Raw genomic sequence first — 25,557 nt, 5'->3', positions numbered from 1 at the left:
TCACTGGGCCGGACCCCCTGGCCTTCCTCCTGGTACTCACCGCTCCAGGAGGCCATGGAGATCCTGCTCCACCTGCAGGTCCTTGTGCCTGAGTGGGGCTGGGAGGCCCAGGGGCCTGTCCTCCCCCTCATTGCTGGCAGCGCTAAGCTCCACGTTCACGAGCGATGCACAGGGGCCCACGCTGCTGGCGGCATCAGGCTGGGGCCAGAAAGGCAGAAGGACAGAGATTCAGCAGACAACCAAACACCACTTTTTAGGGACCTACCTTATACCAGGCTCATGCTGGGTGCTGAAGAGTAACAGGTGAGACTCACGAACCCTATCACGTGTTCACGCGTGGGCAGAGCGTAGGGAGTGGAAGGTGCGATCTTTAGCACGGACTGCCATTAACTGAACATCTACTCCCCGCCAGGCACGGTTCAGACAGCACCTCCCGATAAGCCCAGCAGGGATGGCTATTACAGCCCATTTTACAGACAGGAAACTGAAGCTCGAATGATTTGCCCAAACTTACAACAGAAGCGAGGGCCAGAGCTGAGATTTGAACCCAGATTTCCTTCCAGAAGCATCTCTCCTCACTTGCTCCATTAAATATGGACACCCAGCCCCCAAAACACCTTCCCTGAGGAAGCACGGGAGCCGCTCAAGATGAGGCACTTGGGTTTTCACCCATTGGTGCATGAGGCAGCACCCAGGGGAGGTTTCCCCAGTGCGAGAGCCTCCCCCACATCCCTAGGCCTCCAAGGGCTCCTCCGTCAGGGCTATCTCACCAGCACCCAGCCCTCCGGCAGCCCCTACCTCACCTGCCATGCTGGCCCTTTCTCCTCCTCTGTCCCCAACACAGCACGGGCAGCAAGGTCTAGAGACTCCCCTGCTGTCCCTGGTGTGACCGCTGTACCCTCACTCTGCTCAACTATATGCTACATAAACAGTGATCGTCTCCCAGGGGCTTGTGATGTGGGCCGGAGAGAGACTTCTACAAAGTCCCTTCTGCGTCGGGCCCTTGTCTAGTGTCTCCTGATCTGTGACTAGTCCCCTGGACTGAATAGTCCCCTGGGATGCTGGAGGCCATCCCTTCCCCCTTTCTTCTCACCCCCAGGGCACATCCAGGCAAACGGGCCTTCTACACCTCTCTCAGGTCCACCCACAACTCTCCATCTGCCCTGCCCCCACCCCACCTACCTACAGACCTTCTTTGAACACGCCCTGCTGAAAAACGCTGCAGAGTTTAAGGTCAAACCCTTGCCAGTACTCACAAGCCCCAACATCATGGGGCCCCTGCCTCCTCTCCAGCCAGCACTCAGACAACTGCCCCCCTCACGTTCCATACTCTAACCACAGGGCCTTTGCACAGACTGTTTCCCCTGCTGCATGGCTTCTCTTCTTCTGCATGAAGCAAGTCCCACTCACCCTCAGATCCCATTAAAACATTTCTTCCTCAAGGAAAATTTCTCCTGCCCTTTAACCTCAGTCACGTTACCCTGTTACCTACTCTCCTAGCGTCCCATAATTCTCCTTCGGAGCCCTGAGCAAAATAGAATTAGTCCAGCTAGACAGAAAATGCCTTGAGGGTAGAGGCCACCCGTTTCTGTCTGCTTCCCACTGAATTTCCACCATGGGCCAGAGCTACTGGCACTTGGCACCTACTTCCCAAGTATGTAGGGAAGAAGCCAACTAATGGAGAAGAGAAGGAAGGGATGGTCCAGTGTGGCTGGGCAGAGAGGTACCTGAGGGCAGAGGGTCTGGATGGCGGGGGTGGAGGCTTGTCCTGAAGGAGAATGCAGGCACGCCAGCTGGTGCGGGGAGGGCGAGGCTGGGAGGCTGGCCGGAGTGCAGTCTGACCCGACTTGCTTAGGCTCCTGCTGGTTCTGGTCCATGTGGTCCTTCAGCTCTTCCAGGCGAATTCCCAGCTGGAATATCTTCTCCTCTAGCTCCCTGCAATGGGGAGACACCAGCACCCAGAGCCTGTTATAGCAGCCGCATCGGGCAGGGCTGGGAGGCCGAGCTTCCGAGCACAAACCCCAGAGAATGCCCACGGAGGGTGCATTCAACGTCCTAATTTGGATTATGTGGAGAACTCGACAAAACAAGGTGAAAAGGGACTCCACTGGGAACCAGGAGGTCTCTGCCACCAGCAGGCTGTGGGACCTTGAGTCAATCCCCCCTCTGGCCTTGGTTCCCCACTCTGCTGAGTGCTTTCGGGTCTCATCTCCAAGGTCACTTCTCATTGCAGTGAGTCCAAAAGGACACCGATCTCAGCCTTCAGGCGTTCCCCCACCTGGATATGTTGCTAATCAGGGTAGGATTTCTCCCTGTTCCTGTAGTGGATGAAGTATGAGGACGAAGTGTGCCCCTCCTGGTGACCAAGGGAACCAGGGGCCTCCCTCCCCAGCACATACCTGCCAGGATCAAATTTTCCAGGTGTCGCCTGGGAGCCGGCAAGCTGCTGGGCCGGTTGCTGCTCCCTGCAGGCCTTCAGGTACTCCTCCTCCAGGGCTGTATGGACAGCCTTTAGGCGCTGGAATACCTGCAACCAGACGAGGCCAAGTGGACTGAGCACCCAGCCCCCCGGGGCTCTGTCCCTGCAGATACAGTGGCTGAGACACATGGCGGTTGGGTGTGTGTGGGGGGCAGGAGACCCATCCTCTGGGCCCCCAAGTCGCTGGAAGGCTGGAGTTCGGACTCTAAAACCTACCGCCCCAGTCTAGCCTCTGCCATCAGACTAGCAGGGCAGAGGCACAGCTTAGAGCCTTGGCACCAGCTCCAGAGAGCACCAGTCTCTCCTGGGTAGAGCTACAAGTTCTCTGATGTTCCATGGTGTCAAATACACCATCACTCTGTCCCCATAAGGACCTAGTACTTGAGAGACCATGGATCCTCATGCTTCTTTTCCAAACTGTGGATCTGGACACATGAGTCCCTCTGTTCCCAAATCCTTATAGACTAGCATGACCGATGATCTTATCACCACCATACTATGGATAACAGTAGCTAACATCTACTGAGCACTGAGGCTCTATGCTAAAGTGCTTTGTGTTATTCATTATTCAGTTAATTAATTCAATTAATTTAATATTTAAATAATGAATTTAATTAATTCAATAAATTTAATATTCACCAACATAATCCTAATGAGAGAGGTAGTTTATCATCTTCATTTAAAGAGGAGGAACTGAGGTTCAGAGAGGTTATTTAAGTTGGTGAAGGTCACACAGTGAGCGAGCAAGCAAACTGTAGTCGGAATTTGAACCCAGGTCCTCTAGCTCTAGAGCTCATGGGCCTAGCAATGATGCTAGGCCTCCGTAGCAAATGTGGTGAGAGCTAACAGCCAGCTAAGACTGTGGGAGGTTGGATCATCATCCCTGACTTATTATCATCCCCATCCTACTCATTCTATACAGAGGGCAGACTGAATTCAAGGGCAACCTAGAGTCTAGTTCCCGGGCAAGCTTGATCTTCCAACAGCTCTCGACCTCCCCGGATACGGGGGAATGAAGATAGAGGGGAAGAAAAGGAATGGTTTTTGATGTTCAAGGTCCTTGCTCACCCTCTCAATGAGATACTATAACACAAAGCACACATTTTGCAATTGGAAAAACGGATGACGTCTACATGCTAACACCGTCATTAGGAACATAGTAATGACACAGTGAAATACGGTATTGTTTTTACAAACCAAGTGTGCTGCATTTGCCCCTCTCCACCCCTCCTGGGCTCTTCTCCCCACCTCCTCTGTGCCTCCGGTGACACCTAGCTCCCCACCTGCTGGGAACAGTCAGTCCTGGGCTTCCTGGATGCTGCCCACAGCCCTGCTAACCGCCCCTGCCTCAACCCCCTCACTCCCAGCTTCCAGAGCCCCACCTGCTCCTTCCCAGGATCCCGGCTGATGCAGCAGAAATCTAGATTTTATACATGACTATAGTTCATCTAGAAATACCAAAGTCCAAAAGGAAATAAGCCAATAATGGTTAGATTAAGGCTCTCCTCCCCTTTTCCCCTTGGTTTTCATATATTGGGCAATTACTTTTATAATAAAGAAAAGTAAAGAAAAGAGAAAGGCTTTCTGGTGGCTGAGAAGCAGCATAGTCAGTGGGAAGCAGTGCCAGCCAGTGATGACCACGCTGGACTTGGGGTCTGGGCTGCCCCATTCCATTCCAGTTAAAGGGGGTGATGACTGTAACTGCCTTACTGGTTTTCTACGAGAAAATGAAACCATGGGCATCCGAGGCTCGCCACGGTGCCTGGCCCACCGTCATCGCCGCCTAAGGAGCGGTAATCCCGCGCTATCATGATCGTGGTCCTGGCAAGCTAAGCAGTGTGTCTGCGATTCTCTGGCCTGTCCTGGGGCAGGCAAGGCTTCGGGGACGCGTCTGTGGGAGACAGCTCCAAGGGCATCTCCCACAGTGGCCGGTACCTTGAGTTGGTCCTGGGCTGTCAGCCGTCCCGCCTGCATCAGTCCTGCAAAGGCCTCTACCTGGGCATTGGGACAAAAGGAAACACGGTCCATTAGTCCAGACCCTGGAAGATGGGCCCTGCAGGATGTCGCATTCATGCTTTGGCACCAGGAACCGGGCCCCGCCTCAGGACGTGGGTTTTCTGCCAAGCACGGAAAGGCGGATGCCAGACATTGACTCCACCATGGGCCTCGGCCCTGGCAGCGTTTGAAAAAAATCAAAGTGGAGCCTCCCAGAATTTATTGATCGCAAAGCACACTCACTCACGTGCATGAAGGCCTATGAGCCAGGAATGTTCACTGCAGCATAACTGGGGGGCAATGGGAAACGATATAAAAGCCTACCCGTGGAATAGTATGCAGCCATCAAAAAGAGGAAGGGCTCTGTGTACCTGCTCCTGTATAAAGTAAGACCTACTTTTCAGTGTCAAATCAAGGGACAGGCCAGTCTTTATAATACGCTACCATCTGTATAAAATATCCAGAGAATAAAAAAGGAAAAATATAAATACACATTTGCCTGTATATTATAAACGACCTCTAGAAGGATGCAAGAAACTAAAACATTGATTGTTTCTGGGGCAGAGAACTGGGTGGCAGGGGCAGGGTGGGGGACAGGGATGGGGGGAGGCGTTTCTACTAATCGCATCTTTTGAACTTTGAACAAAGTGAATTCATTGCCTACCCAGAAATATTCAACTTCGGGATATTAAAAAAGTCAGGGTACAGCATAGCATACAAATGTGACCATTTCTATAAACACATGTGTGTGTGTGTGTGTGGAACTTTTTTGCACAAAACAGAAGGGCAAGTACAGGAAAACAGGGTTTTTACTGAATATGCCCTTTGTACTATGTGAGGGTCTTTACCATGTACGTCTATTACCTTTACAAAAAAATTGTTAACTAGGCAAAAAAGGGCAAAGGTGATTTGGGAATTTCTGGGATTTCTAGGAAAGCTCTAGGTTAGTGCCAAAATATAATATAGAAATTTATATAATACAATGATATTACATAACATATATATAAAATAGAAGTGTAATGCAAGCTACCTATACAATTTAAAATTTTCTATAAAATAAAATTTTCTAATAACCATATTTAAAATGTAAAGAAGTAACCAGTGAATTAATTTTAATAATACATTTTATGACCCTAAACTATTATTTTGACATGTAATCAGTGAAAAAATTACCAATGAGATATTTTATATTCTTTTGTCACATTACGTCTCTGAGATCCAGCATATGTTTTCCATTGACAGAACATCTCAGTTTGGACCGGCCACCTGTCAAGTACTCAGGAGCCACATGACCTGTGGCTCCTATTCAAACAAGACAGCTCTAGATCATCAGGGGTCAGCTGGTGGCCCAGCTCCTGTTCAATGTGATGACCTTGGCTTTGCTTTAGAACACACAGGACAAGAAGCCGCATCCCTCCAGCGACGGGACTCAGAACGGTGGCGATTACACAGGATAAAGTACCTGTTCATGTTACTACGATACATGTGTAAAGACATTCGGATCAGCCAAAGAAGCCGGATACAAAAGGACAACTATTCTAGGACTCTATTTATATGTAATGTCCAGAAGAGGCAAACCCATGGAGACAAAGTAGGTGAGCAGCCGCTGGGGGCCGGGACAGGGGGAATGGGGAGTGACCCCTTCATGAACATGGAGTCTCTTATTGGGTGATGAAAATGTTCTAAGGCCGACTGTGGGGATGGCTGCATGACTGAATAGAGTAAAACCCACTGAAGCATTAACTTTAACACAGAAAATGTGTGATATGTGAATTCTATCTCAGTAAAACTGTTACCAAAAAAATAAATAAATAATGGTATTTCTCTGAAGGAATTTTTTTATGGACACGGTAATATATGTAACTGTTGCATTTCCCTTTTTGCATTGACAGCTGGGAAGCTCAAAGCATTCAGGGTCCAACAGGACATTTTGTTTATTCACTTTACGCTAAGTTCACTCTGGTTTTTTCTACCCTTACTTCCCCTTTGCCCCCAGTTTCCTTCCTTCCGTCTTCAGAAGGTGGTTATAATGCAAGTTTTTTTCTCAGCTGCTCTAAAGCCCTTTTGGCAGAAGGCCAAGTGTATAGTTATAAATAGACCTGCAAACAACTCATAGTTACTTGGACTGTTTGGTGAAAATATAAAGGCCCTTTGAGAAGGGACTGAGAATGGATGTCTGTAATGAATTAATTAAGAAAGTGGGGTGATTTATCCTGAAGAGGAACAGGTAGAGTGGAGGTTCTGTTATCCTTCCAGAATCCTTGGAAGGGCTGAGAGTCTACCCTGGCGGGGGACACAGGAGATACTTTCAAGCACAGCTGGAGAGAGTCTGATGAGACACGGTGCCAACAGAGGGAGTGAAACCCAGCGCTGAGTGACAAGGAGGAGGCTCTAGACCGAATGGTCTCTAAACCAGGGCAGAGGCTCACGTTTTCGAGATGGCCAAGTTACCTCCAGCAGGGGAGGAACAAGGGAGCCTTGTGGAGAGCTTCTTACTCAAGCAGGCAGAGGCTCTGCTTTCTCCAGGTGAGTTGTGTCTCCCCGGAGCAAAGCTGGGCTTCCCCTCACCTTGGCCATGAACCGGCTGGCCTGAGCGGCCAACTCCTGGGTCCGCTCTGCTGATGGCTGGTCCTGGGTGATGCCTGGGTTCTCCAGAAGCCACGCTGGGGCAGACGAGGAGGGATTCAGGTCTCCTTGAGCTGACGGCCACCCTAGAATGCACAACCACTCAATGCTGGGGCCAAGAACTGTCCTTCCTGGGGTGAGGGACTCAGCAAACCTCAGAACCACACCTGCCATCATCAAGCTACAACTGTCATATCGCAATCACGCTGTCCTCACATGGGCCCCAGGATGCGGGATGGGTGGTGTAGTCCCAGGTACAGGGGAGAACAAGGTCTGGCTCTGCCCTAGAACGCACAGCTGGGGCCAAGACAGGCCTCTGGTTTCCCGGTCAGTGGGTCAGGCTCTAACTCAGAAAGACTCGGGTTCAAATCCCCACCCTCTCCCTTCCCCTATAGCAGTGTGACCTTCAGCATGTCCTCGCCTCTCTGAGCCTTGGTTTCCTTGACTCTCAGTGGGACTGACGGGGAGATTAACTGGGATCATGCATGGCAAGCCTTGGCACAGAGCCTGGCCCCGTGGGGGCTCCATAGTGACAGTGCTCTCTGTTCTGCAATGGGCCCAAGATCACCCAACTGCCAAGTGCAGAGTTGGGCTTTTCCCAGGCTGCTCTGGCTCCAGGCAAGATGCTTTCCACATCTCCATTTGCCCTCTTCAACTCAAAGGTCCCAGAGAACTCATCTCCCTCCCTCCCCTGGCCTGAAGCCAGTGTCACTCCAAGGAGAACCAAGTGCCCCCAGAGCAGAATCACAGGCAGAAGGCCCTCCAGTCCCATTTCCTCTCGCAGGCTCACCTGAGGTCCCAGAGGTCTGTGGGGCTTCGGCAGGGCCCGACCACTGCAGCACAGAGTGGGGCTGTGGGATGCTGAAGGACAAGACCTTGGTCCCCTGGGGCACTGTCCCTGTGTGCATGCTGTGGCTGGGCTGGGGCTGGTCCGAGTACAGGTTCACCTGTCCGGGAGGGGAGGCATGAGCAGAGCCAAGTCAGGGATGGGGCAAGCCTCCCAACAGGCCTCCCTTTCATTCACACCATCACTTAGGCCCTCAACAAACATGCCTTGTAATAATAAATACTACCATTAGTGGAGCCCTTGGGTGGGGGCCAAACACTGGGTCAAGGACTTACAGGCCCTTTCATCCTCTCTTTATGGCAGCTCTGAAGGGGAGGCAAGGCAGGAACTATCATCCCCATTTCACAGAATAGGAAACTGAGACTCTGGTTAAGTCACTCACTCAAAATCTCCAGCTATAAATCCTTGGGCTCAGATTGTAACCTGCTGTGACCCTAAAGACTATGGTTTTCCAAATAATCATTTTTAATATTTGTTATAATTCACAATGTAACCACAATTATAATTAGTATGGTATTTAACATACAGCAAATATAAATATAGTTATATACTATTTGTTATTAATAAAAGTATTTCAATCATAATTATCACATTGATAATAATAACAGCAATTGATGGCTGTTTGAATGAGTGTGTAAACCAACAAGTGAACAAACTAATCTCTCAGCTATAGCAGGTCTCCATCCCTTGAAGGTGGATTTCAAATGGTAACCAGCCCAGTCTGGAATCAGGCCGATGGCCAAGGAAGACCATGTGAAGCACAAGATTAGAGGAGACCCATGTAGGGATGGTGGTCCAGTGCAGGGGTTGGCCAACTATGGTCTGTTTTTGTGAATACTGTTCTAGTGGACACAGCTATGCTTGCTTATGTATTATCTATGGTCTTTCATGCTACCACGGCGGCGCTGAGTCATTACCACAGAGGCTGTATGGCCCACAAAGCTAAAAATATTCACCAGTGGCCTTTACCACTGGCCACTTCTGAGTCCTAGAACAGGTGATTTAACTAAGTTCTCTGTGCACAAAATGAGTTCTCAATAAACAGAAGCCACCATCCTCATATTCATCATCACCATTATTATTGTTGTTACCATCGTTACACATCACAATTCCCAACATCACCATCACTATCATCATCACCATCACTATCACCAGCGCCATCATCATCCCCATCATCATCACTATCACCATTATCACCACCACCATCGTCACCACCATCATTGCCATCATCATCATCATGATCATCATCACAATCACCACCATCATCACCATCACCATTATCACCATCACCATCACCACCATCATCACCATCACTGTCACCAGCACCATCATCATCATCACCACCATCATCACCATCATTGCCATCATCATCATCATGATCATCATCACAATCACCACCATCATCACCATCACCATTATCACCATCACCATCACCACCATCATCACCATCACTATCACCAGCACCATCATCATCATCACCACCATCATCACCATCATTGCCATCATCATCATCACAATCATCATCACTATCACCATCATCAGCATCACCACCATCATCACCATCACCATCACCATCATCACCATCATCATCACCATCACCATCATCACCATCACCATCAACACCATCACCATCACCATCATCAGCATCACCACCATCATCACCATCACCATCACCATCATCATCACCATCATCACCATCACCATCATCACCATCATCACCATCACCATCAACACCATCACCATCACCATCATCAGCATCACCACCACCCTCACCATTATCACCATCATCACCATCACCACCATCACTATCCTTATCACCATCACCTCCATCTTCACCATCACCACCGTTATCACCATCACCATCATCACCACTATCATGGTCACCATCACCATCATCACCACCACTATCATTATATTTACCACCATTACCACCATCATCACCATCACCATCATCACCATCATCATTCTCTCCATCATCATCACATCACCCTTATCATCACCATTGTCATTTATGGGGACATCATGGAGGCAGGTCCCTGGAAAAGCTATTCCCCTGTGGTGCCTCAGTGCCCTCCAGCTGGTCAGGCAGCTTATCTTGCTGCTCCCTGCTGCCCCAGGGTCAGGAGTGGGCAGTTCAGGGTACGCCTGATAGACGGAGCTCCCTAGTCCCCAGGCAGGCAGCCTCTCCCTGCTTAAGCTGCTCTTCACGTCCTAGCTGTGGCAGAAAAATCTACTCCAAAGTGAGGGACAATGGCCCAGCATTGCCTGGCCCCCATCGCCTCCCCCTCCTTCAGACCCAGCCTCTGATGAGAACAAAGCTGGATTTTAATAATCCTCTCCGCCATCTGCTCAGACCCGCCTGTGGGGGTTTTCCCACTAGCACCCCTTTCCTCCCATGGTGACCCAAATCTGGGGAGGCCCTCCTGCATACTTCCCCTGCCCCACCCTGCCCCTCCCCCCGCCTCAGGCCCTGCCCACCAAGGCCCAACCTGGGGAGCAACAGGAAAGCACTGTTTCAGCCTAGGGGCCTAAAGCCCTTATAGGGGCCTGGGAAGGGGAAGGGGGGGGCGGTGAGGGAGGGGTGGGGGGTGGGGAGTGGGGTGCGGGGGGTGAGTACAGATAATTTGAAGCTGCTTAGGCCCCTCCCTCTCGGGGTCTGTCTCTGGACTTAGCCAGCACCCACGCCAGCGCCCCAGGGCACCCCTTTTAAGCCAGGGTGTCCTGTGGAGCTCCCTGAGGCTGGATTAGCTCCCTCAGGGGGGTTAATCAGTGAACAGTAGACCAGCAAGGGTGGGCAACACAGGGTTAAATAACTGACTAGTCTTTGCACAGATGGGTTTCTCACAGCCTTTAAAATGCTAATGGGCTTTATGAATGGGGCGAGGAGCAGGGGAGTAGAGAGAATAGGAAATGTTTCCCCCAGCTCCTCTGAAGACTAACCTCCATGCTCCCCCCCCACCGCCCCCAACATCTCTATCAGGGTCTCTGGGACCAACTAGTGGTCAGCAGAACACACATTTTAGGAAAGGCAGTTTTCTGCAACCTCCTCCCCCAACTCTTTCTGGGGTAGTTTCTGGTCTCCTCAGCCCCTCCAGATGCCCCTGCAGCTGAGCCCAGGGACAGCAGCTGGGGGGAGGTGACAGCGTGGCAGCAAATCAGTGAGATCACCATCAACTGTGGCCCTGAGCTGGGGGAGAGAAGAGAGCCCTGGCTCCCTGGCCCACCCCCAGTGCGGTTCCAGGGGTGCCCCCAGGCCAGGCCTTGGGACACCGCCCCCCCCCCCAGCTTCCCCAGCTGCAGGGCCCACCACTGCCTAGTCTGGTTCTGCTAGAGAAGGTGGGGTTAATAGTGGGCTTAGGAGCCAGACTGCTGGGCTCAAGGCCCAGCTCTTGCACCTGCTTGTTGAGCGATGGGCAAATTTCTTAGCTTCCCCGTGCCTCAGTTTCCCCAGTGGTAAATAACTCCGGACAGTGTTCAGTAAACATTGCTATCACTGCTGCTACTATAACATCGTCATTCTGCCTCATCCCTGTGCCCCTATCACATGCCCGGCACCAGAGCCCAAATCCTGCTCACCCAGGTGTGGGCAAAAGAGCGCCCATCCTGCAATCAGGCAGACATTGGTTTAATCCCCAACTTTTAATCCCTTACCAGCTGTGGGGTGTTGAACAAACCACGGCCTGGCTGTGCCTCAGTTTTCTCTTGTGCAGATCAAATGAGGTGACCCTGGTAATACTTAGCCTGGGGCCTGACAGCTTTTTACTGCTCAGTACATGCCAGTAGCTTTCCCCTAGGTCCCCACCCATTGCTGCCCACCACTGCCGGGCTGGCCTGGGTGTCCTGAGGGCAATGTCCCCAGCCTGGCTCCCTCCCACATGGGTCCACCCACACCCTTGGGCTCTGAGCAGAGTAGGGGGGGTGGCGCGCTCAGCAAGTCCCTGGGGTGTCCACTTCCACCGGCTTAGTCTGAGGGAGCAGTAACACTTCTGCCTCCATGAACTGGCCTCCCCGGCAAGGGATCTGAGCAGGAAGCCACACCGGGGTCTCCTGAGTCTTCAGGGTGGAGTCTACAGAGCTGGAGACAGGGTGAAAAGCCTGGCTGACCCATGGGACCATGCCATCCCCTCCCTGATCGGGTTCCGTGTCCTCTTCAGCCCACCGGGATGGTAAGCTTTGCCTGTACGGCCCGGCAGGGGAGACTGGGGGACCGGGAGAGAATCATCCTGCTTCTGGAAGAGTCTAGCTGACCTATGCTCACCCTTCTCTTGAGGAGAACCCCCAAACTAAGGAGTCATTTTTCCAGAAAGTGAGAGTGGGTGAGCTGGTACTGAACCATTCCCAGCCTCTCCCACCTTCCCTCCTATGCTCCTTTCGCACACAAGAGATGGGTCTGGGTCATCAGCCGGAACAAGGTGACCGCCCAGGGGGAGACTTCGGGTCCCCACCGGGCTGGGGGAGCACCCATGACAGGAGGCCCCCCGGCTATGCTCCCTTGGTGTCCACGCCTGCCCTGTCCTTGGCGCACATGGGCACCCAATAAACAGCTTCATATTAATAATATTCAAAAGAAGAGTCCCCATCTCTTTGGAAGTATTTGCCAGGCCCTGGTACATGCTTTTCATATAGTGACTCACTCGGAGGAAGCAAGGAGAAGAGGGAGGGAGGAGTTGCTCTAAGGCTCTGCCCCTGACCTTGAACTCTGGCAGCCTCTGCCCGTCCTGGGGACCCAATTCCCAATTTGTTAGCCAGGGGAGCTGAGCGTTTGGATTTAATGGCCAGTTCCTCTCTCCTTGGAACTTCTAGGAGTCTGCAGCCATGTGGGCATGGATCCCCCAGGGAGGATGCCTCACCAAGCCCCACCTGCGTCCTCCCCAACGTCCCCTGCCCTCCCACCCTGACTCTGGCTCCGGAGTTCAGAGAGCTAGAAGGAGCCTTAAGACATCGGGGGGAACCCACTGGCTCCCAGGATTTCGCCGATGTACCCAAGGAGGCCAGGATGGAAGGGACCTGCCCGCATCCTGACGGGTGTGGGGACACAGGAGAACTGCTCCCAGAACAGGACCTCTTCCGTTTTCTTATCAGGGCTGCCTCAGAGACACTTCACCGAAGTGCCTCTGGAGGCTGGACAGCAACCTGTGGCAGGGGAGGGGTCCTGGAGCACGACAGGGACAGGCCAGGTGGGGGCCTTGAGAGAGCAGGCAAGGGAGAGGGGAAGGTCTGCGTCTCTGCACCTCAGCTCCCATCCCCCCCCCACTGTGGCCTGATGCAGCAAGAGGTGGGGGAGGGGACGCAGGAAGCCATGAGGGGCTGTAAGAGGCCCCACTTCCTGCCTCACCCCCAGAAAGGGGAAGGCCCCAAGTGAGAATTCACAGCCTCCTCCCCAGGCAGGGTGGGGGCTGAGCAGGATGGGTGTGGATGGATTTCCCCCTCCTCACTCCCTCTGCTACAATACTGGACATTCAGTCAGGGTGTGAGTGGGGAGGCTGTGCATGAGACATTGGGGAAGGATCAGGCCCAGGAAATAAGCACCAGGAGCCGAGCAGAAACTCTGTGCTACTCCCTTGAGGCTCAGAGAGCCCAAGAAACTTGCTTGGGGTCACACAGCCACTCAGTAATGGAGCCAGGAGCGGAGCCCAAGTGGTATGACCCCAGAGCTGCTCTGGTGAAAATCCTGGGAACCCAGATTCTAGGATTCAAGGACATCAAAGTTCATCAATGATAAAGGAGATGGAGCCCAGAGAGGGCAAGGTCAATGCCCAAGGTCACAGAGGGACCCTGTGGTAGACTGAGGATTGGGTTCTTCTATATCCCCGGGGTCTCAGGAGGTAGGAGCAAAGACTGTGGGGGAGTGTCATCTCTCGGGGGCCAGGCCCCCACCGCCACCCTACCCCAGCCAGTACCTTGGCCCCAAGGCGCAGCTGGTCAATGGTGTTCTCAGCCTCAGCGTACTTGGTGAGGAGCTTGTGGTAATCCTCCTGCGGGAGAGGGGGAGCAACAGGGTCATGCACCCATACCCCTCACCATGAGACCCCTCAGGGGAGCCCAGCCTCCAAAGGGTTCCTCAGAGTGCAAGAGCTCAGAGGTGGGAGCTAAGCCAAGCCCGGCAGGCTCACGTGCAACCCACGCCCCCACGGCCAAATTCTGAGTGGGAGAGGCGCAGGACAGCCTGCTAACTTCGCTGACAGTAAATCAGGGATGAGGGCTTCTGGGCTGGTTTACCTTGATGCATAACCCCTGTCACCAAGGACTGCAACTACGTGCTCATCCATCCTAACTCCCTGTGCGTCTGTCAGCTCTGTGGGCTGAGGCCCACATCCGTCTTCCCCACTGCTCTATTCCCAGCGCTTGAGGAGCATGCGCTTCCTAAGTGGGATTTTAATGGTGGATGGAATGAATCATCCAAGGGTCCCATAGAAGATTTGGAAATCACAATCGCATGTACTCAGAGTCACTACTTGCCCCAGACAAAACTGAACAGCTTCATCAAACAAGTCACGGCAGGGAAAAGGCGAAAACAAATGGCACCTGCCGTCTTTGAAGGATATCGGGGAACAGATGCATTGCTCTGAAAACTGGGGAGTAGAAGGACAGATGCAAGCATTTCTCCTGTGTTTCCCACATGAACAAGACCTTGGTAACCAAACAGTCGATGAGGGAAAATTTTACTTTATAGAAGATTTCCAGCAAGTAAATGCAGAAGGAACGATAGCATTAGGATACTACCACTTTGTCACCCCAAAGGGAGGACTGCATCAAGGCCATGGCCATCGGTGGCCATAGACATCACAAATGAGAGATGAGCAAGCATCCCGTGACTAACCACCTGTGACATGCTCTTGCCAAAAAAAGAAAAAAAAAAAAAATCCTACCCGCATGGAGCTGGTGGTCTGGAGGGGAAATAAGCAGATGGTTGCAACCCAAAAAAGCTTCGAGCTCTAGACTGACAACATACAGGACAAGGAGAGGACAGTGGAACATAGGAAGAGATACGAGACGGTGTGTCGGCAAACTCCAGAATGTGGAAGCCTCTAGAGGACAGGACTGGTTTCCTCAACAAATAAACTAAAAGGAAGAAGGAGATCTGAAAAAAACGGGGGTGGGATAGGGGAGACTTGAAAGGCACATTTGGACCGTGATTAGGACCAACTGAAATAAACAAGCCGTTTATGAGACACAGGGGAGATCTGAACATGGACCGGATATTGGATAATATTAAGGAATTGGGGTTGGCTTTTAGGTATGCTAATGGGATCGTGATGTTTCAGAGAGTCCTGATCTTTAGACATACACACTAAAATATTTCTGGGTAAGACGATTTGAGGCCTGAAATTTGCTTCGAAATATTCCAGTATGGTGAGTGGGGGAAGAGGTGAGGCCACAGGTGAAAAAGGCTGCTGGGGGCGGGGTGGCGGGTACCCGGGGGTTCATTATACCATTTTCTGTCTTGCATATGTTTTGAATTTCTCACAGTAGAAGTTAAAAACAAACACACACACGCAGATTATCCTTGCGGCGTGAGTGTAAGCGCTGCTCTTCTTGAGCAAAGGGCTTAGGACTATGTTCCCAGCTCAGGTACAGCCCTCGCTCTACCAGCAGGGGATTCTTGGCCCAGTCCTAAGACTTCCTATCCAAACTGCCTCAAACTCTGGGCCAACAGGTGCCTTGGTGACATGCCTATAGACATGAGTCCAGCTTACCTGGAGCTGATGGACCAGCTTGGTGGCTTGTTCGGGCGTCTGAAATTCTTGGGGTACCCTGGTGATGGGGTGTGTAGGAGGTGGGTCCTTGGCCGGGCAGGTTTCTCCACTGCTCAACAGTACCTCCTGCACAATCTCAGCCGGTGACTTGAAGATCAGCGGCCTGGCAGGGCTCTGAGGCTGCCCGTTGTAGCTCCTGGCCTTGGGGGGGTGATAGCTCTCATCTTTGGGGAACCTTACGCGGGGTCCCACCTTGGAAAAATCAGGGAGCGGGTAGTTCAGCTGCCCCCGCCCATACTTGGAGGCATCAGAAGATGAGTGGCCAGCCAGAGTGGCTCCCTGCCTGGGTGGTAGCCTGTCTTGTCGGCCTGGCCTAGGTGGATTCAGCGGGCTGATGGAGCCAGTGAATCGAGAAGGGAGTGGCTTAGGGGATGCCCGTGTCCGTTTCCAGGCTTGGTCCCCCAACTGAGGGCAGGAGAGGTTGGTACTTTCTTTCCACTTATCTGCCGGACACTGGAGGCTCTGGGCCTGGGGTACTGAGGAGTCCTGGAATTCCGTGGGGGTTGCCGGAGCAACACTTCCTCCAGTTCTGGTGTCTGGGTTTAGGAGGTGGTGGCTGGAGCTCTGTGGTAAGGTTTCTGCCAGCGCGACGGGCTGGGGGACATCAGTTTCTCCTTCCCAGGTAGAATCAAGGTTATCATTAGGGTGGTCGAGGCTCACGGTCCCACTGCTCCAGGACCTTGCAGAGCTGAGGTCAACAGTTGGGTTGTCCTCAGAATGTTCTGGAAGTTTGTCTCCACTGGCTTGTTTGCCAGAGGCTACCCAGCCCATGTCCTGACCCCACCCCAGAGCGCTGGGGCTGGTATTTCCATTGTCCCCTGAGCTGAGACCAGTCTCATACTCCAATCTTGGGGAGCTCTCTCCAGCTCCCCCCACCTCAGGATCTCCAAGGGCTTCCTCCGGATCCTCTTCAGTCATGGCCAGGTGAGGATCCTGCTGGGGGAGCCAGTTGAGAGGCAAGTTGGAACTTTCTGGGCTGTCCACATCCTCTGCTTCAAACTCTGGAAAGACAGGTCATTGCTCAGGATATACCAGGTCTGGAGTCACTGTGTATCATTACCAGAGTCATTTCACCCCTCTGGGCTTTCATTTCCTCATCCTGTGGTGACGGCAAGAATCCCAGTGATCCCCCCCAATATGGCCAAGTACTCACCTAGCACCTCCTCTAGTTGTCTCCAGCCCTCCAAACCTGATCCTCAAACCTGGTTGCCCCTCAGTATTTCCTGTCTCAGCAAATGGAAACACCATTCCATCCAGTTGCACAAGCCAGAACCTTGGGCAGCACCTTGGCCACCACCCCACCACCCCCTCACCTCCACCCAATCCCCATTATCCATTCTGTCCCCTGATCCTGTCATGATCACCTACAGAGCTCTCAAACTCACCTAATGCTCTTAATCCTGCACTACCTTTGCTCGAGCCAGCATCCTCTCTTGCCTGGACTATTGCCTTCATCCTCTATCTGATGACTCAGCATTATCTTCCTGTTCCCAGGACAGAGTATGGTCCTAAGATCCGGGTTTCCATACCCCGTTAGCTCTCCTAAATCCATCTCTTTCCTATGGTCCCCCTCAGTCTCTCCCTGCTCTACCCATGCCACATTGCTCCAACCACAGGGCCTTTGCCCATGCTGATCTCTCTGCCAGGGTCCTCTCTCCCTCCCTTTGCCTAGTTAACTCCTAACTGTCCTTCAGGCATTAGCTCAACCTTGACTTCATCAGGGAAATCTCAGATCTCCTAACTAGGTCAGATTCTCCCTTCTACAGGTTTTCATAAGACTGAATACCTCTACTTTGAAACACTTATCATAGCCCCTGTTTTCCATTTGTTTTCATGATCATTTCATTAATATTTGTCTCCCCCACTACACTGTAATCTCCATGAGGGCAAGGATACCCTCTGTTTTTGTTTACTATTGTATATGCAGAGTAGGTGCTCAATATTTGTTGACTGAATGGAAGGAAGGAAAGAAGCAAGGGAGGGAGGACAATATGGTAAAAAAATATCCATCCACCCATCCATTCACTATCCTTCCAACCCCGTACCCATCCAACACCTGTTCACCCATTGATCCAACCATCCACCATCCATCTATCCATCCACCTGTCGACCACCCACTCACCTATCCGTCACCCACTCACCCATCTATACATCCAACTATCCACCCATCTCTCCCTTCCTCTATCTACCCACCTATCCACTCACCCACTTACCGACCTAGCCATCCATCTATCCATCCACCCATCCATCTATCTATCCACCTATTCACCACCCACTCATCTATCCATCACCCACTCACCCATCCATTACCCACCCACCCATTCATGCATATATCTATGCATCATCCATGCAGTCAATGTTTATTGAGCACCTACTTTGTCCTAGAACCTATGTCAGCCTCTGGGATAGATCCAAAGTTTCATGAGACACAGTCTGGGACCATCAAACACAGACTCTCCGCTCTGGGCAGATACACCTTTGTCATCACCCTTGTATCACTCTCTGCTCCCATGTGGCCTTTCCCCTGGCACCTCTACATCCTTCAACTCCTTCAGCAAGTCTCTCTTCTTTACAGCAGCACACGTGAAGCCCAGAGAGGTTAAGTAACTTGCCAAAGATCATGCAGTGGCTCACAGCAATCCTGGACTTGGGACCAAGGTCCCAGCCATGCTGGCGAGTTAGTCTCTGCAGCTGGGGGTCATGCAGCATGGTGAGGAAAACAGGCTTTGGAGCCAGGGATCCCTGGGTTCAATCTTGGCCCCTCTGATCCCTTCCTGGGGCCCATGGGCAAGTTGCTGCCCTCTTTGGCAACCCTTACTTGGACTGGAGGCTCACCTCTCATACCTGGCAGAAGATGGTGAGGAGAGAAGGAAACACGGCTTGCACCCTGCTCAGCCCTGCGCCTGGCACACAGTAAGGGCAAAGGACATTGGCAGTGGCTATTATGTCATAGCAAGGGGTTACCATGTGACCTTAGGAAGGGATACGTCTGCCCTCTCCTCCCAGTGTATGTCGGTCACCTCTCCCTGACAGGCTGGAAGTGGCTCCTGAGTGGGTAGCTGTGAGCAAGCAGACCCGGCATAAAGAACTTTGGGTCATGGCACAATCTGCTTCCAGTTTACTGCCTTCGCCACGATGCCCGGGGGCCTGCCCGATTCACAGAATCTGAAGTCAGGGCATTTCGTGTTCATGTTGTAAGCGTAACTGGCACCACATCACCAAGCTCGTGCTATTCTCAGTGGTATTACTGCTCCCATTTCACAGATGGGCAAACCAAGATTCAGAGACAAGGGACTTCTCAGCAAAACTAGGAATTTAGTCTGAGATGGGCTCCATGCAAAGGAAACACTCATTTTAGAAAACAAGGCATGGCCGCATTGTCATTGCTAATTGGGATTTTTAGAAAATCTTAAAACTGGGCATAACCCTGGGACCAAGCAGTTTAAATGACCAAGGTTATTATCAAATCACATGTGCAAAGATGTACTAATGATATGCATCTCTGTATTATCTATAATAGCAAGAGATTGGGCCCCAGATTACAGACTATCCACCCCATGGAATTGCTTTGCATGCATTAGGAATGACTTGTGGAGGGACATACGACGAGCTGGGAAGATGTTCATGTCTATTAAGTTACAAAAAAGCAGGTTATCCTAGCGTTTGTAGAGTACTGTTCCATATGCATATTACATTTGCATATTTATAAGGAAAAGAGCAGTTATCTGGGTAATAAGTAATTTTTCTCTTTCGCTTATATTTGCCGATTTTTCTGCAATGAACATTACAACTTATGTAATTCAAATCATTTAAAATTTTAAATTATAGGCTTTATGGATTTTAATTTTAAAAAATCGCTAAAACACCCTCCACTCCCCGCCTCCCACCAGAAGGTGGGATGGTCAGGGGGCACCCTGTGGGGTGGGGTTGGGGGTCAGTCTTACCCTCTCCTGCAGACTCTCCCGATTCAGAATCCTGGCGTTCAGCGGCCCGTGGGTCCGGGTCCCACTCCAGTGGCTGAAGGCGCTGCTGGGCCAGCCGGAAGTCCTCCAGGAGCTCGGGGCTGGTGGCATTGGGAAAGGCCACCTCTTTTCCCCCGCTCCCCTCGGCATCCTTTTCCTCTTCGGCCCAGGCCCAGCGCCGCCGCTGGGGCCCCCTCCCCAGGCCCAGCTCGGCCCAGTGCACCTCTGTCCTGGAGCTGGCCATTGGGCCTAGCCTGCCCTTCACCTGGGCCACTTCATCTTCAGGAGACAGAGCTGCCACTGTGGGCACCCAGGTCACCACCAGCTTCTCTCAGTACCAGCCATCCTGCCTGCTGCCTGTGGGGGACACAATCAAGGGACAGCCTTACTCCTCCAGTCCCCTCCCAGCTTCCGAGCAGGTTACCAGCAGGAACGCTGGAATCAGACAGGCCTGGGGCAGCTCCTGACTCCAACCCGAGGAAGCTGTGTGACCTTGGGTGAGTCACACCACCTTCATTTTCTTTAGCAAAACCAGGAGCCTAATTCTTCTCTCCCTCAAGACTCGTATAAATTACTTGAGATACAGGGTAAGGAGTAGGAGGCCGGCCCTGGCGAGAGTCCCTTGTGTGTTAGCGATTGTCACTGTGTCCCAGGCTCTGTGCATGAGCCCAGGAGGAAGCAGACAAACAGGCAGCGACTACCAACCAAGGTGAGCACGACAGGGAAGCACAGGGCGGGGGCTGGTGGGGGGCACGGCCGGCCTAAGAAGGAGGCAAGGCTTAGTCCAGGAGCTACTTCCTCTGGGAACCTTCCCTGACCCCCCTCGGGTAAGAATGCAGACTCGGGGGGGGGGGGGGGGCGGCGGATGAAAAGAACATTCCAGTCCTCCAAATAATTGAAAACAGGTACTCAAACCAACACCCATACACACGCGTTCAGAGCAGCTCTACTCGCAAAAGGCGAAAAGGGGAAACGGCCTGAATGCCGATTGACAGATGAGCGGATAAACACTGTGCGGGGTACACGCCATCGAAAGGAAAAAGGTGGTTGTACAACACTATACATATACTAAATGAATGGTTCCTTTTGAAATTGTTAATTTTATGGTATGTGAATTTCACCTAAATTAAAAAAAGAGAGAGAGGGAGGGAGAGAGAGAGCATGTCCAGGCAGGGGCGCCCCAGGCACCATGGCGGCAGGAGGGGGCGACACGGCAGTGGTGTCCCCGACGGCTGTGGGGTTGGGGCAGGGCCTGGGGGCTCTGACAGCAGAGCGTGGGCAAGGAGAGGTGGTGGCCAGAGCCAGGAGGACCTCTCGGGTCCCCTTCAGTGCATCCCACGCTCAGGACAGCACAACCAGGCTGCTGCTTAGAAGCTTCTCTCTGAAGGCTCAGGGAGAAGGAACCAGAAGAGAGAGTCTGGCTGCAGAGGGACCTTCTTCCTTCTATCCTCTCCTCCTTTCCCTCTTTTCCTTCGCTCTCTCTCATCTCCCGTCGCCTTTCTTTCCCAGCCCCGTGCCATGGCCAACACTCCCCAAGCGCCCAGCCGACAGAGCAGCGGCCTGGTCCCCCATAGTCGCTCTGGGTTAGCTCATACAAAAGCTTGACTCTGCAGGTGGGAAAACTGAGGCCCAGACAGCAGCAGGCTGGCGCCTGAAGCCACCCATCGGGCAGGACAAGGCTGGGGTGACAGGTCACCTCACAGCCCAGGCCCGGGCTCTACACCCCATGCAGTGGACACAGTGGTCTATAATCCTAGGCCTCCCTGGAGGACAGACAGGTCTGTGTCCCTGCAGCCTCGTGAGCACTCGGGGCTTGGTCAGAGCCTTGATTTATACGGTTGAGAAAAGTCAGCAGGCAACTATTTCTGGATAGAAAGTTCCCCGGGGAACTTTCATCACAAGAAAGGCTACAGCCTTCTCAAGGGCTGGGGTAGGGACAGGGGAGGAATCACATTGCACGGCTTCTGGCTGCAGCCCCTGTGCCTGCAGCAGGCCTGGGGTGCAGGGGCTCATCCCCTCCCCCATACCCCGTCTTCCTCTCTCGCCCCAGAACTGCCCCCAGATCACCCTGCGGGCCTCCCCACCACCCCCACCACAGATGCCTGCTCTGTGCCAGCCTGCGTGTTCTCCATCTGCCCTCACCCCAAACAGGGAAGCAGGTCACAGGAAAAGCCTGGCCTGGAGCAGTGACTTGGCCAAGATCACCCAGCTGGTGAGTGACAGAGCAAGATCTGAGACCATTCATTTGGGCCAGTAATCTCCCATTTTCTGTCGTAACACTCATCAGAAACATGTATTTGCTCTCATGCTCTCTCGCTCTACAGATATCTTGAGACCTTGACACAAATGCATCCTCATGCTGATGTATTAGAAAAAATACATGTATTAGGAAAAATATATCCAAAACAACTTTTTTTAAAAAGATGCAATAATAAATAAATCTTTTAAGGAGAAACTCTAATCCTTGCTTCCCATATCCTCTGGGGGGCCTGCATCCCTCTCGGGAATCCCTGCCAGTGGGCCTTTAGCTTGAGTGTTCTTAAGAATTCTCTAAGAATGCAGGGACGCCTGGGTGGCTCAGTTGGTTAAGCGTCTGCCTTCAGCTCAGGTCATGATCCCAGGGTCCTGGGATCGAGTCCTGCATCGCGCTCCTTGCTCAGCGAAGAGCATGCTTCTCGCTCTGCCTGCCATTCTCCCTGCTTGTGCTCGCTCTTTTTCTCTCTCTGACAAAGAAGTAAATAAAATCTTAAAAAAAAAAAGTTCTCTAAGAATGCAGATTCCTAGGTCGACCCAGAGAGAACTAGACTCTGTGGCCCTGGGATAGGGCTCAGGAATCTGCATTAAGCAAATGCCCCAGGCAAGCCCCACCTTCTGGGGTGGACTAGGCCTCTGGGCCCTGCTGCTTGGGGAGGTATGGGAGGTGCTAGGGGCCACTGCTTTTCTCTTCCTGAAATCACTGAGGAAGGGGCTGGGGAGGCATGCGGTTTTTTGACTTTTTAAAGGGCTTTTTTCTAGCCAGGCCGCAAAGCCGGCTGCCCAATCACAGGGGCCCCTGGGTGCACAAAGAGGAACATCCTGTCTCCTGGGATGACTCAGTCCTCGCCAAAACCCAGTGAGAGGCAGAGGCGGCTGCGGTCACCAGCTGGAGTTGTGCACATGCTCCCCAGGCCCTGAAGCCTGGGAGCCTCTCCTGAACAAGGCCTCTGTCTTCTGTGCAAGCCACAGCCCTTAGGGCCACTGAGCCCGGGCCCAGCCAGCCAGTCAGCGGGTCAGTCAACAAACACACTCAGGTGCCAACCTCAGGACACGCCCTCGCTGGGCGGCCGAGAAAGAGAGGTCACTGGGTATGTAGAGACCAGGTTCCAGGTTTGGTGTTCTTGTTTCATCGTCAACGGCTGTGCTGAACCTCCCCTCACCGGAAGATGGGGGAAGCACGACCTGCTCTGGCTTCTGCAAGGAGTTACTGTCCCGTGAGCGTGGCCTGGGTGGTAGCTGAATGAACTTTGAGGTTCCTGGTTGACCATGGCTCCCGAGGGCAACAGCTTCACAACTGTTAACTCCCTCCTCCATCCTGAGGACCCACCACAGAGTCACAAAGATGTATATTGAACACCCAGTGGGTGCAAATTAACTTTAAAACACCTATGACTTTCTGCTGTGTGCCAAGCACTCTAGAAGACACAAGGAATACTGAAATGGGCCAAAGTGTCCCAAAGTTTCAACTTGGGGAGGTCAGTAACAATATACAGGGTTATATGAAGGAAGCATTGAGCTGGGCAAAGAGGATTTGGGGGAGAAGAATGGGGAAAGGCAAAGGGAAGAGCATAGGCAAAGGCACGGAGGTCTGAACCTATGAACAGAACTTGACGAACAGCTACGGGCAGGGGCTCTTGAATGGCAGTCAAAGGCTGGGTTTCTCCTGAAAGGCAGTGGGGTTGGGTGAAGGCTCTAGCCATATGAACTGGGGGCTGAACCCAAAGAAGTCCTGTGAGCACTAAATTCCCCCAGGCACTGGATTGTCAGGTTCAGGGTCCCTGCCTTGAGGAACCCGCCCAGGGAAGCACCGACTACTCCCTCCTCCTTTTGTATGGCTCCTCTCTCCCCACCATTGGCCCTGTCCCCGGCTCTCTCAAGGGACTACGAGCCCCTTCTGGTCTCTTTCTCCGGTTCCCGAGTGGGTCTGCCCCCCGCCCCCTAGGGCTTCTCTGCCCCCCTCAGCCACTCCAAAATGAGGACCCTTGTCTTTGTGGCTCCATCTCTCAGGTTGTCCTATGCCAACTACAGCCATGGAGCCTGGCTTCGTCTCCCCAGGCCTTCTGAAGCCAGGGCTGTGCAGGGGGCCCCCCTCCCCGCTCCCGCCTTGACCCTGACATCTCCCAGATGAGAAAACGGAGTCGTAGAGAGGTGGCTGGCTCTCGCAAGACCTGGTGGACAGGAAGTGCGGCCCGGGGATTCAAACCCAGGGACCATGACTCTGAAACCAAGTCCATCAGACTTATGGGAAGGACGTGAGGAAGGGGAAGGAAGACTCCCCATAGCAAGTGTCTGGGCCCCTCCAAAAAGGCTGAGCTCAGAGCCCCAAACTCGGCCGCCCTCCCTGAGCAGCTGGCTGGGCACAGACCTAACTGTGCTCAAGGGGTTCCCGCCAAAAACTAGTCCTTTGAGGAGGCCCCAGCTGCTCCCCCCTCCGGATGTGCCCCCTCCTGCCCCCAGCTGTCTCCCAACATCAGAGGCCGAGGAGAAGGAGGGCAGGTGCCCTGGCTGCTGCGGGCTCTAGTCCTGCTGGCCTGAAGAGCTCCCCTCAGGGCCCTTACATGTGGCAGAGGGGGCCGCTCTTTAGTGGGGACCCCCCCCCCGCTGCCTCCTGGCCTGCCCCTCATCCGAGCATCATCTCGATGCAGTCTGAGGACCAACTCTCTGTGTGCTGAGGAGGACGCCGCAGGCCCAGAGAGGGACCAGCGCGTGCCCAGCTTCATAGAGATCAGAATCAGAGCTCGGACTGGCATCCAGCGCCCGGAAGCTCGACGAAATCCCCCGAAAAATCCACCCATGGCCCCGGGGGGCCAGACTCCCTAAGAGAAGTAGGAACAGCTGCTGAAGCTGGAACTTCCTGGCTGGGGGGCTCTAGGTGCCCTGACCGTCCCGGAGAGTCTGACAGGCCAGCCCAGAGGGCCAGCGGCCTCCCCTGCCCGCCTCGCTCCCTTACCTCTCTTGGGCTCCAGCACCAGCCCGCCGGCCCAGGCTCAGGGTACCTGCCTGTGAGGTCTTTGTTCCAAACCTGGGCAGCCCCCTGCCTCCATGGCGCCCTGGCCCGCCTCCAGGCCGCTCTGCCGGCCCGAGCTCTTGCTCACACACAAGCATCGCTCCCCACTTCTCCCCGCCCCTGCTGCGGCTGAGGCCGCCTCGCCTGGGCAGGAAGCGCCCAGCCTGATTTCCTACAAGTGTGTGTCAGAAGGAGGGGGTTTGTCTGCGAGCAGCCTGAGAGTCAGCAGGAGGAGCTTAACCCCTTGCAGGCGCTCTGTGGGTCTGGCTGCGCAGGGAAGGACTCGCAGGGACTCCCAAACGTCAAGGATCGGGACCATCTGGGCCGAAGTACTGATTGAGGAGACTGAAGTCCAGGGAAGGTCAGAGGCTTGGCCAAAGTCACACAGCATGCTGAGCCTGGAAGGAGGCCTCCAGCAGCTTCGACCTTCTAGGAGCTTTTTTCTGCAGACTCTACCCTCTAAGGCATGGCCTGGGCTGAGGCCCCCTCCCTCACCAGGCCTGGGTGCCCATCTGCACAATGGGAGCTCAGACCGGATGCTTCCAGCTCTTTCTATCCTGTCTGCCATCGTGAAACCCAACATCTTAGGGAGGCTGCAGTAATCCCTGCCGTCCCACCCACTGTCCTCA

At 53.1% G+C, this 25,557-nt stretch overlaps 1 protein-coding gene across 2 annotated transcripts in view; it reads right to left on the bottom strand.

The window, feature by feature from the left end:
- The window catches only part of AKNA (AT-hook transcription factor), a 43,174-nt gene extending 18,084 nt beyond the window's left edge, over positions 1 to 25,090 (bottom strand). For both annotated transcript variants that reach the window (XR_004681237.1, XM_035015991.1), the window contains exons 1-10: positions 24,872 to 25,090; positions 19,648 to 20,022; positions 15,644 to 16,704; positions 13,847 to 13,921; positions 7,890 to 8,046; positions 7,043 to 7,185; positions 4,415 to 4,474; positions 2,400 to 2,527; positions 1,728 to 1,935; positions 41 to 198 (exon numbers count right to left, since the gene is read on the bottom strand). Coding sequence is in view for 1 of the 2 variants with exons in the window: in XM_035015991.1 (XP_034871882.1) it covers positions 41 to 198; positions 1,728 to 1,935; positions 2,400 to 2,527; positions 4,415 to 4,474; positions 7,043 to 7,185; positions 7,890 to 8,046; positions 13,847 to 13,921; positions 15,644 to 16,704; positions 19,648 to 19,909 (2,252 nt within the window). In the remaining variant the exon portion in view is untranslated. The remainder of the gene's footprint in view (positions 1 to 40; positions 199 to 1,727; positions 1,936 to 2,399; positions 2,528 to 4,414; positions 4,475 to 7,042; positions 7,186 to 7,889; positions 8,047 to 13,846; positions 13,922 to 15,643; positions 16,705 to 19,647; positions 20,023 to 24,871) is intronic.
- Between the last annotated feature and the right edge of the window lie 467 nt (positions 25,091 to 25,557).

Source organism: Mirounga leonina, unplaced genomic scaffold (genome assembly GCF_011800145.1).
Source record: "Mirounga leonina isolate KUSES-001 unplaced genomic scaffold, KU_Mleo_1.0 Mir_170, whole genome shotgun sequence".
Classification (NCBI taxonomy): domain Eukaryota; kingdom Metazoa; phylum Chordata; class Mammalia; order Carnivora; family Phocidae; genus Mirounga; species Mirounga leonina.
This window is presented reverse-complemented; position numbering and strand designations above follow the sequence as displayed.